The 15,637-nt window shown below is 39.1% G+C and overlaps 1 protein-coding gene across 1 annotated transcript in view; it reads left to right on the top strand.

Annotated features, from left to right (window-relative positions):
- The window catches only part of LOC141440176 (cell adhesion molecule Dscam1-like), a 267,224-nt gene that overhangs the window by 65,685 nt on the left and 185,902 nt on the right, over nucleotides 1-15,637 (top strand). Inside the window, exon 5 of the mRNA XM_074104637.1 lies at nucleotides 4,236-4,270. Coding sequence (XP_073960738.1) covers nucleotides 4,236-4,270 — 35 coding nt within the window. The remainder of the gene's footprint in view (nucleotides 1-4,235; nucleotides 4,271-15,637) is intronic.

Raw genomic sequence — 15,637 nt, 5'->3', positions numbered from 1 at the left:
TGGATAACACCTCTCTTTTTGCGTCAACGGCTAAAAATAACGGTGTGACAGACACTCATATTTATCCGCAGTAAACTGGATACTGTAGTTCATAAACATACATCAATGTTTATGTCATAAAAATTCTTGGGACACCAAAGGAGACAGAGGTAAAATATTTGTGGCCACCGTAACATGGTTACTTTGACATGAGGAGGGTTTTGTAAACTCCGTATGTTAAAATATTAGGGCAGTTATGTTAATACCTGAGGACCATTTTACACTTCTTTATTACTCCACCTTCTCTTTATTAAATTAATAAAGGATCAGATCTAACATAATAGTAGTTAATACGAGTAGTCTCTTAAACCATAAATATTGTTATAGCTCTACTCTATAAAGCTCTAGAAAACTAATGTAAATGTACCTGCTGACTTAAAAACTGCATTATGGTGCAACGGAGTTAATGTTACAATGAACTTTACTTTGCAACGCGTAAGCAAAATTTACAGGAAAGTTTAAAATGCACCTAAGCTTTTACTAGCGACTTCGCTCGCACCAACCAGTAGACAGTAGAGTTTTTTATTTATATCATAAGATATAATTTATTTGCACACAACAAAAACTTATAAATACTAAGGTTATTTAAAAAAAAACACTAATAAATAAATGCCACAGTTTGTAAGTCTGTTTGTTTGTTACCTCATCACGTCTAAACCACTGAACCGATTTAGATAAAATTATAGTTCCGAAGAAGGACATAGGATAGTTTTTATCCCGTAATATTGCATAGTTCCCGCGGGATAGCGATAAGCTAATTCTGCGCAGACGGAGAGTGAAATATAACAGTTTTTTTTATTTATATATAAGAGGGGGAAAACGAGCATGCGGGTTACCTAATGGGAAGCAATCGTCGCCGCCCACCTGTTAACACGAAGGGTACCTATCACAGGTGCGTAGCCGGCTCTTTGACAGACAGATAGGCTCGTTTTTTATCTCCCGACGCAAAAAGAGGGGTGTTATAAGTTTGACCGCTATGTGTGTCGTTTTGTCTGTATGTCTGTGGCACCATAGCTCATAAACGGGTGGACCGATTTGTGTACAGGTTTTTTATTTGAAAGCAGGTTTTCTAGAAATGTTTCATCAAAATCGGTTCAGCCGTTTTTGAGATATTGAACTTTTAAAGATCCCTAAGCTGTACCACTCCGGAAACACTGCCCCAGTTAGCTGGTTCCATACTTTAGTCGTGCGTGATTGCCAATCATCAAGGTGGTGAGGATGAAATGACTGATGCCTGCGCGAAGTACGGTAGTGACACCTAGCTGCAGGCAACTTAACAAACCGAATAATTCTGAACACTCCCCACGATTGTCTGCTCAGTCCTCATATTTGCGACGTTTTGCTGATTCGACCGTTGCAGCCGCAGCACCCGCCTTCAGTGATGTCAAAGCAGGGTGGGACGCCCACGTGTCCACACATGTGGCGTCACATTATACGCCGTCTCATTTGCCAAGGACCGAGCGTCAAACCGTCAGGCCATATACTACAAAGTGCAAAATTCGAACCTCGTATCTGATCTTACCGATCCGTTGACGCTAAAATTATTTAGAAATAGAAATCATCATCATCATCATCCCAGCCTATATACGTCCCACTGCTGGGCACAGGCCTCCTCTCAGAATGAGAGGGCTTGGGCCGTAGTTCCCACGCGGGTCCAGTGCGGATTGGGAACTTCACACAAACCATTGAATTGCTTCGCATATTTGTGCAGGTTTCTCACGATGTTTTCCTTCACCGTAAAGCTCGTGGTAAATTTCAAATGTAATTTCGCACATGAATTTCGAAAAACTCAGAGGTGCGAGCTGGGGTTTGAACCCACGATCCTCTGCTTGAGAGGCCATAGGTCAAACCACTCGGCCACTACGGCTTCCGATGAAATAGAAATAGAAATCATTTATTCGTGACAAAGTAACGTAGCATAACAAAAAACAACAACAACAACATCGTTCATCCACCATTAAGTCTCATATTTCTAGATTTTTTTTACCGTACAACGGCAAAACCTACTAGACACTGGCAAAATTGTCCTACAATGGACAGCGCCATATTTTTCTAAAAAACAACAACAAACAACAACATTTAATACAAGAGTGAGGGGGACGGTAGGATACGAACTTCGATTTTCGAATTTCGTAGTAAACACCCTAGTCTTTTGCCGTCTAATTGAAATACCGAGATTTCCCAATATTCCAGTTGTTGTAAATGTATAAAATTGCAATGTGTTTTAACTAAGGCCGTCTTGCAGGAAAAAATAAATCTAGATTTTGTAGTTAAACCTGGCTTAAGCTTGTCATTTCCATACATTTTAACACTATTAAACTGAGCTTAACACTAACTCGAGATTTATGCGTTTCCAGCAAGTAGCCATTAATGGTTAAATTTTGTTCTGTTGAAATGATAAGATAAAAAACACAACATTTATTTATGATGCCCTTGCAACCAAATGCGATTAAAAGACAAAGAAAGGGGATGTGCAGCCTTAGTAAGGGAAGACGGAGCAGTGGCTTTGCCTTGCCAAATCCCTAACTCTGGCAATCCACCTGATTATAGTCTAGAAGACTGATTGCAGGTTTAAACATGTGAAAAAAACGATCTACCGGGTGTGGCCTGTAATACGAGCAAATAATGAAAACATAGATCATACTCGTCAAACTGAACAACATTAGTTCAGCGACTTTTAAAAATAATTAGTTTTTAATTTTAGTAAGTACGCTTTTAAGTTTATTCGAAGAAGCAATGTAAAGCAAAATGCTTGATGTTTGTAGCGTGACAGGCAACGTCAATTTTGTGTTCTAGGATGGTGTATCTACATACATTGACATTTTCTTTTTCATACAAATTAAATACTGCTAAGTATTTAATTTGTATGAAAAGGGGAAAATTCAAAGACTCCAATATTTATTTTTAAAAGTCGCTGAACTAATGTTGTTCAGTTTGACGAGGACGATCTATGTTTTAATTTTTTACTCGTATTACAAGCCACACCCGGTATAATCTACACTCTAAAACTCGAAAATTTGCGAAATCGGCCGCGTAAAAAACTAACAAAACGCTGGTCGTGCTGCCGTTTGCGCGTAAGCGTGGCTTAATGAACCACAATATTCCTAAACTACACAAAATCAAAGGATAACAAAGAACGTACTTAATTACGAATTCGTTGCGCTGGCTGTGGGCTGGGCCCGTGATCGTCTCATACAAAGAAACTATGCAAAGAGTTATCCACACATTTGGTATTTGCCACTGGTGATCTCCGGGCGGGCTCCTACTTTGCCCAACCTAAATTAGTGTTATTTTTTAATGAGGGCTATCGCGAATGATTTCGCCGCTAGAGGCGCTAGTGTAGCGTGAGGTCTCCGAAATGTCAAATCTCATAGTTTTTGGGTGAACTACGCGGGTTTATTTATAATAAGATTTTTTTTGTGAATATTTTGCATAACCTGAAATTAATTATGGCAATTATGCGTTAAGGGGCAATGAATGTTTGTGTTTTGAGAGTTTTGTCTTTCGGAAACTTTTTTCCTCCCTTTTTTCCGAACAAAACGGGACTTAGCAACATTGTGGTTGCTGGATATTTTTATGGTACGGTTTTAAGGTGTTTAAAATATGATTTTAATCTAAACTTTGTTTTAACGTCCGTAATACAGACTCTGAAAACCACACTTAAAAACCTCACGCAACAGTGCGCCATCTAGTGAGACAAAAAACGATAGCCCGCATTAAATAAAACTAATTTTAAAATACAAGCTATTGCAGTTGACCCGCGGTATGGATCCCAGGATACTAGCAGCATTGCCACGCTGGATCGTGACACTTGGTCGTTGGGCAAAGTAGGAGCCAGCCCGGGTTTAGTTTTTTACATATTTGGCGACCGGATGGCTAAGTGGTTAGAGAACTACAAACTACAACTACAAACACTACAACGCTTGAGGTCCCGGGTTCGAATCCCGGCCGGTGCAGATATTTGTATGAATAATACGAATGTTTGTTCTCGGGTCTTGGATGTTTAATATGCATTTAAGTATATATTTATCTATATAAGTATGTTTATCCGTTGCCTAGTGTCCATAGTACAAGCTTTGCTTAGTTTGGGACTAGGTCAATTGGTGTCAAGTGTCCCATGATATTTTTATTTGATATTTAATGTGTTAAATTTTAAGTTGATATTATATTAATAACGTGCTTTATTTTATTTTCAGATGGCTGAATCTGTCATCAGGTCTCCATTTAACAGGTATGTTTTTTAACATCATATATACATCCATTAGATTCGGCAGTTGAATGAATATTTCGGGACTTTACTTAATTCCCGTAAGAATTCCTAATTAAAAGTTACATCGTGGATATACAGGGTGTAACCGTTAGTGTAGCCAGGCGATTATTCCGTAAATTTAACAGATATCATAAAAGCTTAAACTGATATCAAAAGTACGTGACCCAATGAGTAAAATCATATCAATAACTTAAAAAAGAAACTTATCCATATCGATCAATTATCATTTTCAAATTTTCAGAAAAGTAAATTTATAAACATTGAAGAGGGCCCGTCAATGTATCGCACAAAAAGGGCGTTACTTCGAGCAACTGCTGTGAACAAAAAATATACTACCTTAACAAAATAAATATTAGATTTATTACTTCATAAAAGACAGTTTTATTATTTTATAATATAAGTAGGATTACAGTTTATTCGTGTAAATAATGAATCTTAAACAGTTTTATCTCTTAGGTACGGTAGGCAAACAACCTCCAGGAATGTCGTAGGTACTAAATATATGGGAGTGTTTAAACTTATTTTATAAATAAAATTATTATAAGTAATATATTTTTAATATTACTACTTTCATAAAAAAAGTGATTAATGTGCTTTTACTCATTGGGTAACGTACGTTCAATATCATTTTAAACTTTTCCGATATCTGTTATATTTACAGAATAATCGCTTGGCTACACTTAACGATTACACCCTGTATAAAACACTAACGCAGAATTTCATTTCTCTAATTCCGATCTAATTGGAATATCGAGATAAAAAGTAGCCTATGTGTTATTCCAGACTCACACATACACACACACAAACCGTTTTAGTATTTGAAAGAAAGAAAGAGCATTTATTTGGTGACATCACCACCACCTTACAGTAGGTAATAAATAAGACTAAAGCACTAAAACTGACATTAAAGCTTCCTCATTCTGAGAGGAGGCCTGTGCCCAGCAGTAGGACGTATACAGGCTGGGATGATGATGATGAAATTGATGAACAATAAAACTAAGTTACGTGGGGACACGACATGATCATCTCTACTCAGCATTTTATAATACAAGTACCCATTAGCAAGGCTGTCGTTTCCGGGTCAACACTAACCGCACCCCATTTAAATATGAATGAATAAGAACGCTTATAAATTCACAAACAGATGCTACAAAATGCAGGCTAAAGAAGTATCAGAAGTGAATGTTTAAGTCGGAAAAGCAGCAGCGAGATAAGTCGGGCTTAAGCAGATGGAACTCCAAACGTAGCCATGGTAACTGGCAGGGGACACACGGATAGTTTGAAAAGCTTTATTTATTTAGTAGCTATCGCCCGAGACTCTGTCCGCGTAGAATTCGTTAGTCGAAGTTAATAGTACCTAGATTATACAACAAGAGCATAAGACAAGCCATTTTATCCAAGACGTTCATATAGCCACCCGAGCCGGTACGGCGAGGATGGATAGACACGTCGAGGGGAAAATAGGTTTAATGCTCGAGTTTTACACTCTGCTTTTCACTTAGATTGCGAGGAAATGAAACAGCAACAGTGGAAACAATCATTCATTTTCGATGTACCTTTTATTTTTTAAGCATTATTATAATAATTCTATTTTTTTTTAATTTTACTGATTTATTTTTACAGGTTTGATTGATTTTTAGTTATATATATATATATTAAAAATTATTTAAAAAATATGTAGAAACTTTTTTGTTTGTGGCTGTTGACACCTGGTTACCTTGGTCTTAAGGTTGGTCTTAGACGAAGATTTTATTTTATGCACGAGAGCATAAAAACTCATTTTATGTCGCCTAGATAGAGCATAAACACGAACTTTACGAACATGAGAAGTGAAAAGTATCTTTATTCAATTTAGTCTACATACAACAAGCACTTCATCATCATCATCATCGGCCTATCTTAGTCCACTGCTGGACATAGGCCTCTCCAGTTGCACGCCACTGAGCACGATCCTCGGCCAGTCTCATCCAGTTCTTGCCAGCTACCCTGCGAAGATCATCGCTCCAGGAATAGCAGGGCGGCCGGGAACTGGGGGGGGGTGGTTTTTTTTGGACTTGCCATACTGGAGGAGTTGCTCTAATTGCCACGCTGAGCAGGCGGGTTGGCAATCGCAGTGTGTTTGTGTGAGACGGTGTCGCTGCTGCCCGACACCGACCTGGCCTATAATGTCCTAGGTCCAGAAATCTCTTAGTCGAATTTTACGACACCCACGAGGCGAGGACCGGATGCGCAAGTGGTAGAGAACCTGACTACGAAGCTTGAGGTCCCGGGTTCGATTACCGGCCGTTGCAGATTGCGTATGTAAATAAAAATAAATAATATATCACGGGACACTTGACGCCAATTGACCTAGTCCCAAACTAAGCAAAGCTTGTACTATGGACACTAGGCAACGGATAAACATACTTAAATACATATTAAACATCCAACATATTATGTATAATTCGAATGTTTGTTCTCAGGTCTCAGATGTTTAATATGTATTTAAGTATGTTTTTATCAACAATATATTTATCTACATAAGCATGTTCATCCGTTGCCTAGTATCCAATAGCACAAGCTTTGCTTAGTTTGGGACTAGGTCAATTAGAGTCAAGTGTCCCATGATATTTATTATTATTATTTAATATTATTAAAGAAGCCGTGGTGGCCTAGTGGTTTGACCTATCGCCTCTCAAACAGAGGGTCGTGGGTTCGAACCCCGGCTCGTACCTCTGAGTTTTTCGAAATTCATGTGCGGAGTCACATTTGAAATTTACCACGAGCTTTGCGGTGAAGGAAAACATCGTGAGGAAACCTGCACAAACCTGCGAAGCGATTCAATGGTGCGTGCGAAGTTCCCAATCCGAACTGGGCACGCGTGGGAACTATGGCCCAAGTCCTCTTGTTCTGAGAGGAGGCCTGTGCCCAGCAGTGGGATGTATAGGCTGGGATTAATACTATTAAAAGGAATCAAATTATTCCATTTCCAAATTTATATGATTTCATAGGTAGTCGTGCAAGAGTCTTCGGCTTTCTGCTCTGTGTGTCCGTACGTACCACTGTCCCAGTAAACACACAGATTGTTTGAAAAACTTACTCACTCGGAGTTGTTCCTTAATGCGCTTTGCCGCAGCTCCGAGTGAAGAAGTGAGATTCCAGCTGGAAGATTCAGTCTTTGGCTTTCGTATTTTTACCCAACTGCGCCAAGAAGTGTTTTGTTTTTCGAGCGTATGTATGTACCTTTTATTTGTAGTGTTTGTTGTTATAGCACCCACAGTAATAAACAATCTGTGAAAATTTGAAAAGTGTCTAACTATATAGCGGCTCAAAGAGATAACGCCCCTGTGAGAGACGGACGGACAGACAGCGGAGTCTCAGTATTAGGATCCCGTTGGCACCTTTTGAGTACGGAACCCAAAAAATGCACAGGTACTGTTTCAGACAATCTCAATTCCTTCCTCTCGCCTAAGATCTAATTGCATCATCATTACCATACGTGGGTACAATCAACTGTGAGTTCACCGACCCCGGCTCAAATCAGCGCCCTACCACGAAGTGCAAAATTCGAAGTTCGTATCTTGCCGTCCTGCTGACGCTAATATTTAATACGAGAGTGAGAGAGACGGTATGATACGATATCGAAAATACAAACTGAGACATGGATGCACAGAAAAACCAGAAAAAGAGACCAGCGCTGGGAATCGAACCCAGGTCCTCAGCAATCCGTGCTGCGTGCTATAACCCCTACACCACCGCTGGACAGGAATCTGGCCACGAATTTTTCCTATGCATACATATCTCAGGTTGCTTATTTCTACTACGCTACTTATGCAGCAGCACTAGCGACATCTATGTTCCGCTCTCATCGAGAGACGTCACACTCTTTCGGAACCAACCGCTCACCCAGACAAGAGATGTCGCTACTAAGCAATCAAATTATGATTGTTTTTTTTGGAGTCTTTTTGTATTTTTTATTTGAACTCCAAATTTGTTACTTTTACGGGTATCCCGTGAAACCATATCGATTTTCGATATGATATATGGTATGAACGAACTTCGATTTTCGAATTTCGTGGTAGCCCCTCAGCGAACTCATTATCGGCACAATCAGATGACGTGAAGTCATTACCGGCGAGACAATGGCAGGCGATGATTTCGGTGACGAGTATGTTGTAATTGTATGGCGCCCATACAAAGGCCTTTGACGAATCAAAAGATACTGACTGTTTGTGGTGGATTTATTTGTTAAATTGACTGTGTATCCGTGCATCGTAGCTCCCAAACAGATGACTGATTTAGAAAGAAAGAAAAATGATGAAAGTAAATTATTATTTGCACAGAACAACAATAAAAACAAATTTTGATTTCGTTACAACCCCGTTATCGAGCGGACAACTGATGCTACCCAAAAAATAGATCAAACTTGTGTAGAGCTTATTATATTAAATATAATGACCCGGATAACTCACGTCTTAAATCGAGTTTAGCTCGACATGTTTCGGGCTAATCCGTAGCCCTTCGTCTTCGGAGCAACGCGACTCAGCGGCTGCTACGACACGAGCACTGCGCGCCGCCGCTCTGCTCGCGCGACTACCCGACGAAACTGACACCGGCACACAACTACCCACATGAGTACATGTACATGTTACTCATATGAGTGAGTCTCACGGTAGTTTCATGTTCAAAAATAGAGCTTATTATCTTTTTTGACTGGTTATACAACAACCTTAAGTCCCTAAACACCATACACTCTCTTCAACTGACAGCCCGGGTCACAAGCGCGTCACTTAGTGCGAACGGGTTCCATTTCCGCTCGATTTCCCGTTGTCTAGTACAGGCGTGGCGTATTTTAATCTTTTATTAACATGCTTTTCATTGTTCTACTTCACTTTATTCTATACTAGCTGTTGGCCGCGATTCCGTCCGCGTCGAATTCATTTATCGCTATCCCGCGCGAACTACGCAATTTTCCGAGTTAAAACTATCCTTTCTCCTTCCTCGGGAAATAGGGATTCATTTTTATATAATTATGAAGATATCTTTTTAAAAACACAATAACAGTTCCCAACTATAATTCACGACCTTAATCAACGGCCAAATTAATCTAGCGGACAGCTAAAGTTTGGGCAACCCTGGCGACTCGATAATTGCCCAAGTTTGAGAGCCACAGGCTTACGTAAATAACGTTGTTGGCAAGTTTATTTTGAGTTATTTCGAATATCCTTTAATTAGGCTTTGTCTCATGTATTTTCCAGCTATGATTGTGGCATTCTGTGACTTCATCCTTTACCTACTGTCGTTTTTAAACCCCAATGCAAACAAAGGGGTCTGTCTGTCTGTGGCATTGAAGCTCTCAAATGGATGGACTGATTTCGATGTTTTTTTTTATAACCTACGTGAAAGAGAGTTTTCACTTCTCATGCTCGTAAAGTTCGTGTTTATGCTGGATCTATCCGACATAAAATGACTTTTTACGCTCTAGTGCATAAAGTAAAATTATCGTCTAAGACCAACGTAATCAGGTGTCACCGGCCACAAACAAAAAGTTTCTACATTATTCTTTTTCATAATTATTAATTTATATTATAACTAAAAATCAATCAAAACTAAAAATATATAATTATATAATAATGCATGAATGAAAAACGAAAAGTGCATAGAAAGTGTATAATTGTTTCCACTGTTGTTATTACATTTCCTCGCAATCTAAGTGAAACTCGAGTATTTAACCCATTTTCCCCTTTACGTGTTTATCCACCCTCGTCGTACTGGCTCGGGTGGCTATATGAACGTCTTAGGTAAAATGGCACGTTAAAGCTCTTGTTGTACAATTTACTATTTCTTGCTTAATTTACTTGTTATGCTAGCTTTCTACTTAAGATAACCTGTTATTATATATTTTTCTTTGAAAAATCTTTTCAAAAATGCTAGTAGTATAAAACTAACCTAACCAACAAAAAGTTAGATAAGACTTTGTCACTTCAAAGTTCAATATCTCAAAAACGGCCGAACCGATTTCGATAAAACATGTCTAAGAACCATCGCTAGAAAACCTGTTTTCAAATATAAAATAAAAAAAACGGCCAAAAGCGTGTCGGACACGCCCAAAATAGGGTTCCGTAGCCATTACGAAACAATTAAGTAATATTTTTCTAAGGATTTCGTATTTTATACGGAATCCTTCCAAGTTTAGGTATATTTTATACCTTAGCTGCTATTACCAAACTACTAAATCATTCTCAAGCAAACTTAACCTTTATAGTTTTCCTTGAAAGTTTGGTATACTTACTACCATCTGATTTTTTTCAAATTTTTCCAGTCACCGTTTTTAGATTTTAGAGGGGGCTCGCGGGACGCTCGATTTTAATGAAAATTTGCACTTTAAAGTTGAATATTTCAAACAAACCAACTGAATCAAAAAATCGCTTTAGCAACCTTCTAATGGTTTTTAAAAGACCTATCCAACGATACCCACACATAGGGTTGGATGAGAAAAAAATCACACCCACTTTACGAAAGATACACTAATAAAAAAAATTTTTTTGAATTTTTAATTGTAACATTTTGTCGGCATAGTTTTACGGTTTTCGCAATTCTCGACGTTGCTTTGTACCAAATTTCAAGATTCTGAGTTAACGGGAAGTACCTGTAGATTTAATTCCTTCCGAGTTCGAAAATTTGCAAAAATTTGCGGCATAGCAGCTGTATCTTTTGATTGCGTTGGCTTAGAAGTTTGATTTTTTCACAGCTCCAAGGGACAGTAGACTTCAGTATTTGATATAAATTTCAGCTTGATACTCCACGCGTTCCTGAAAAAAAGGGTCTTGACAGACGAACGGACGACGGACGGACAACAAAATGATCCTATAAGGGTTCCCGTTTTTCCTTTCGAGGAACGGAACGCTAATTAACTAGACTTTGACCATGGACACCCCCTGGCTAAAGTTGGCTCCGCCCTTGAAACTTACACTAGAAGCTAGGATTGGATACATTCGGCGCTCGATAAGAGCCGAGGATTCGCTTTTAAATGTCTCTCGATTGAGACCGGCTTACGCAGATATATGGGGGGATTTTTGTCGAGCGCGGGTTAAGAGGGTTTACTATTTGGTGGGGGTTTGTGAGAGATTTTGAGCCGTTAGCTAAATAAGTTCTTGTTAAAAAGCCAACTTTTTGTTTAGCCATCGTTTTAGTTCATTTTTTTAACATAATACACACATGGTCTTTGGTCACTTGTTAGAGTCAAGGTACCGACATGTTTCGAACCAATCAGTTCCTTATGAAAAGTGATTAAATATTGACGTATGTAGCGTATGTGGCAGGCAGTTTTAATTTAAACCTTTTATCTTGGCCTCCGTTACCACACTTGTGTAATATTAAATATAATGACCCGGATAACTCACGTCTAAATCGAGTTTAGCTCGACATGTTTCGGGCTAATCCGTAGCCTTCGTCTTCGGAGCAACGCGACTCAGCGGCTGCTGCAACACGCGCACTGCGCGCCGCCGCTCTGCTCGCGCGACTACCCGACGAAACTGACACCGGCACACACTACCCGCGTTTTCATCATCATACAACTGTCAAATGTAGGGTAGCACACAACACTAACAATATCGCTCTGTAAAGGTACGTTCACACACACCGATGACGCAGCACGAGTATTTAACACCGTTTCCCACTCGGAGGTACGTCCACCACTATCCCGGTTGAAATTCGGCCGACGACTAATCTCGATGGCTCACGCACTTTCCGCGGAATGAAAAATTTCTCTCTCGCAAGAACAGATACTTATCAAATCTGATATAGTGCGTCGAATCCGAGTTCATTGAGTGCTCGGCCACAGCAGACCCTTGTCGTCCTGTTCCTCATACTGCGTATGTGCTCCGATACCTTGTGGAAACGTTTCGTCCAGTCTCTCCAATATAGCTCTTGCCACAGGCACAGGGAATCATATATACCCCGGGCCACTCAGGGGCTCCTTATCCTTCGGCGAACGTACCAACTGTCTGAGCTGCATATGAGGACAGAAAATCGACTTGATGCATATCTTCGGCGTAAAAGTGTGTGTATATGAGTGAGCTCACGGTAGTTTATGTTCAAAACTTGTGTAATAACTACGTCTGTGAAACTTATATGTTTTTGCATGCAGAACCCGCCTACCTGTATTTCCACATAAAATTACACTTGTCATACAATTCCGATAATCACAAACACCCAAAAACGTTATATATATATAAAGCAGAATCGAGTGCCCTACAATGAAAGAGACGATCTCTGCCGGACTACCAGAATGTCACTACCAGATTATTATATTGTCACGCAATTTACATAATAAGTATACCAAATTTCAAGTCAATCCAACTACTGGAAGTTGATCGAATTTAACTTACGAGATTTGATTACAGACAAACAGACATACAGGCAGACAACGGGACAGGTGAAGCTAAGAAACAGCTTGTAAAAATGGCTAGCAAACTGACAAGTTACTATGGCCACTAGGGCGAGTACGTACACGGAAGGGGAAAAATTGCGTTGGTATTTACATGTCGGTATTATCCGGGCGGTAAATAGTGTCACCAAAACGTAGTCCATACATTTATTTAGACCAAAAAAGTATTTAATAAAATGTGGTGGCGCATCATTATAAATAAGGTTTTTAGGTTTGTTTGTCACTGTTCCATTGCAGTCGCTTCGGAGTAAAAATTCCAAAAAAACCAACCGATCTCTCATTTCGAACACCCAATTTGACAATAAAATTTATACGATATTTTCGGTATTATACAGTAATTTCGACTTCCGTGTGACGACTGCAAACAAGATCCTTTGTACTGAACAGCTTAATTTCAAGAGTCAATATTGCATTTTACCCAACGGCCCTTCAGAATTAATAAAACTGAAGGTAAGTATATTATTACAGTAAGAATGTTTACTTTTTAGGGTACCGTGCCCGAAGGGAAAACCGAACGCGAGGAAACGGAATCGCTATAAATGTAGCTAAACCAGAGGTTTTCAACCGGTGTGGCGCGGCACAACAGTGTGCCGGTTCTCTATCGTTTGCCCCGAATGTATTTTTTTAAGAAATTTTCATTTGCCATAAAGTAATAATGAACTAAAATAATTTCCTTGCTCACCCGCGACCTTCAAGGCCCGACCCGCCCCGCCCGCGAACAGCGACCTTTTTTAAGGTCGGGGTGAGCAAGGAAAATTATTTTAGTTCATTGATATGGACCTCCGCAAAGTAACGCCTGATTCAATAAATTACATAAAGTAATAATTTATTTCTGAATAGTAATTTCTTCAGAGTTGATGTTAAACTAACCTAACCTAACCTACTGCATTCTATATGATGCCAGTTAAATAAATCCTGAAAACAGCACGGTTCTATAATATTTTATGGCAAACGTTGGTATGGCAAGTGAAATTCGGACAAGTAAAGGTAAACGCAGTGCGGCACGTATATTTTCAGGTGTGCCGCGACACGATCGCCACGAAGTGTATGCGATTCGTATAAATGGTGTCTACGAGACCCTATTAATAATGTTGTCTGAAAGAACACTTCTTAAATATATAAGTTAATGTGTCCAATAATTATTCGTTATAGACTTTTATTTTCTTTAAAACCGGTCATAAACATTTAACTCGTTTTTAAGGAATATAAAAGTTTATCTCGAATAATTATTGGAGTAGACACATTAACTTGTATATTAAGGGGATCCCATGCCCCAATGACCTTCGATCTGAATTCCTTAGTTTTCTAATGATTTTTGTAGCTTATTATATTAACAGCAACGGCTTTAAGCAATATATATATTCGTGCAAAATTACAGCTTTCTAGCATTGATAGTCCCTGAGCAAAGCCGCGGACGGACAGACAGACAGACATGGCGAAACTATAAGGGTTCCGTATTTTGGCTACGGAACCCTAAAAAGTTTGACGTGTACAATCTATTTATATTTTAATTATTCGCTTCTGGTAAAACCCTGACCCGGTATAATTTGCACAGTCCAACATAGGTACATAAATAAATGGCCGAACTAAACTAAAAATACCTAACATAAGAATACCTACCCTTAATTAAGGGCATGAAACTTTTAATTGGCAAAGTTCTGGTGCGGGGAGCGCGCCGCCGGCCGGCCTGTAGTTGGATGTTTAATGTTAAGAAAATAGTTTAGCCGTTACGGTTAAGTGACGGATAGATTTAATTTTACAGTTTAGGTCAGATTATAAAATGTTCTCTGTATGTGAGAGCCGCCGGAATACGGAAATTCGCCGAGGAATCTACTGAAATTTCTACATCGTTATTTTTATTTATTTATATATTCAAATTACAACTTAGGTACTACACAATATATTATTATATTCTCGCCAAACTGCTACGTTTGATGGCGAGACGCGCTCAGTTTTCATGCAATTTTAACCTATCAAACCTATCCTATAATATAAACTAGGTAGGTAGGTACTTAACAGATTCGCAAGGCAAGTCTAGAAGATATTCTTTGAGTCTGATCTTTAACATAGATTTACTTAGTTTGATCCTGTAGGTAACTATATAATCTATTTCAGAAAAGTTTTGGGCCAAGTTATTTCTTAACTCGAAATGTCATGGTGCTTCGCTAGCCGCTGCCGTAACGCGCTTGCTTCACTCGCTCGGCTCGCGTGTTGCGTTCGCAACTCGAAGCTCGAAGTTCGTGTCGTGCGGTCCCTCTGACACTTATAGTGTTTAATACGAGAGCGAGAGGACGGTACGATACGAACTTTGAGTTTTGAGTTTCGTAGTAGCCCTGCAGGCTCAAAATCGCACCAAAAATGGCTGCCGCACGAGGCTGCTCGCTCTGTGGAGATCCAGCTTAACTCTCCTCCTAGTAAGCCCTTTGCGTCGCGTCGTATCTAATTTTTAAAAAAACTAAAATTGACGACAAAAGTGACCAATTTCATTATCGAAAATTGTTTTGCATTAGGAATTATTAGTCTTTTTCAGCGTTGATTAAGTATGGTTGTTATGTACGAGAAATAAGGTAAAAGAATATACCACCGGTAGCAATGATCCGTTCTTTCTTAACCGACTTCAAAAAAGAGGAGGTTATCAATTGGGTTGTATTTTTTTATGTTTGTTACCTCAGAACTCCGTCATTTATGAACGAATTTGTGATTTTTTTGCGTTAGTCTAGGAATGTCTTCAATTACGTCCCATAAGCACCAATTAGGATCTGAAGATTGGATCTTAGAAATCGAGGGAACTTTTCAAATGTTGTACGGACACCTATAGTAAAATTGATATATTTAGTAGTATCTCGTGCATTTGCTCTTGAAAATTTGGTGAGTGGAACTGATGATGAAGACCACAGTGA

This window comes from Choristoneura fumiferana, chromosome 22 (assembly GCF_025370935.1).
Source record: "Choristoneura fumiferana chromosome 22, NRCan_CFum_1, whole genome shotgun sequence".
In the NCBI taxonomy this organism is placed as follows: Eukaryota; Metazoa; Arthropoda; class Insecta; order Lepidoptera; family Tortricidae; genus Choristoneura; species Choristoneura fumiferana.
Note: the sequence above shows the minus strand (reverse complement) of the source record. Positions and strands in the feature narration are given on the sequence as shown.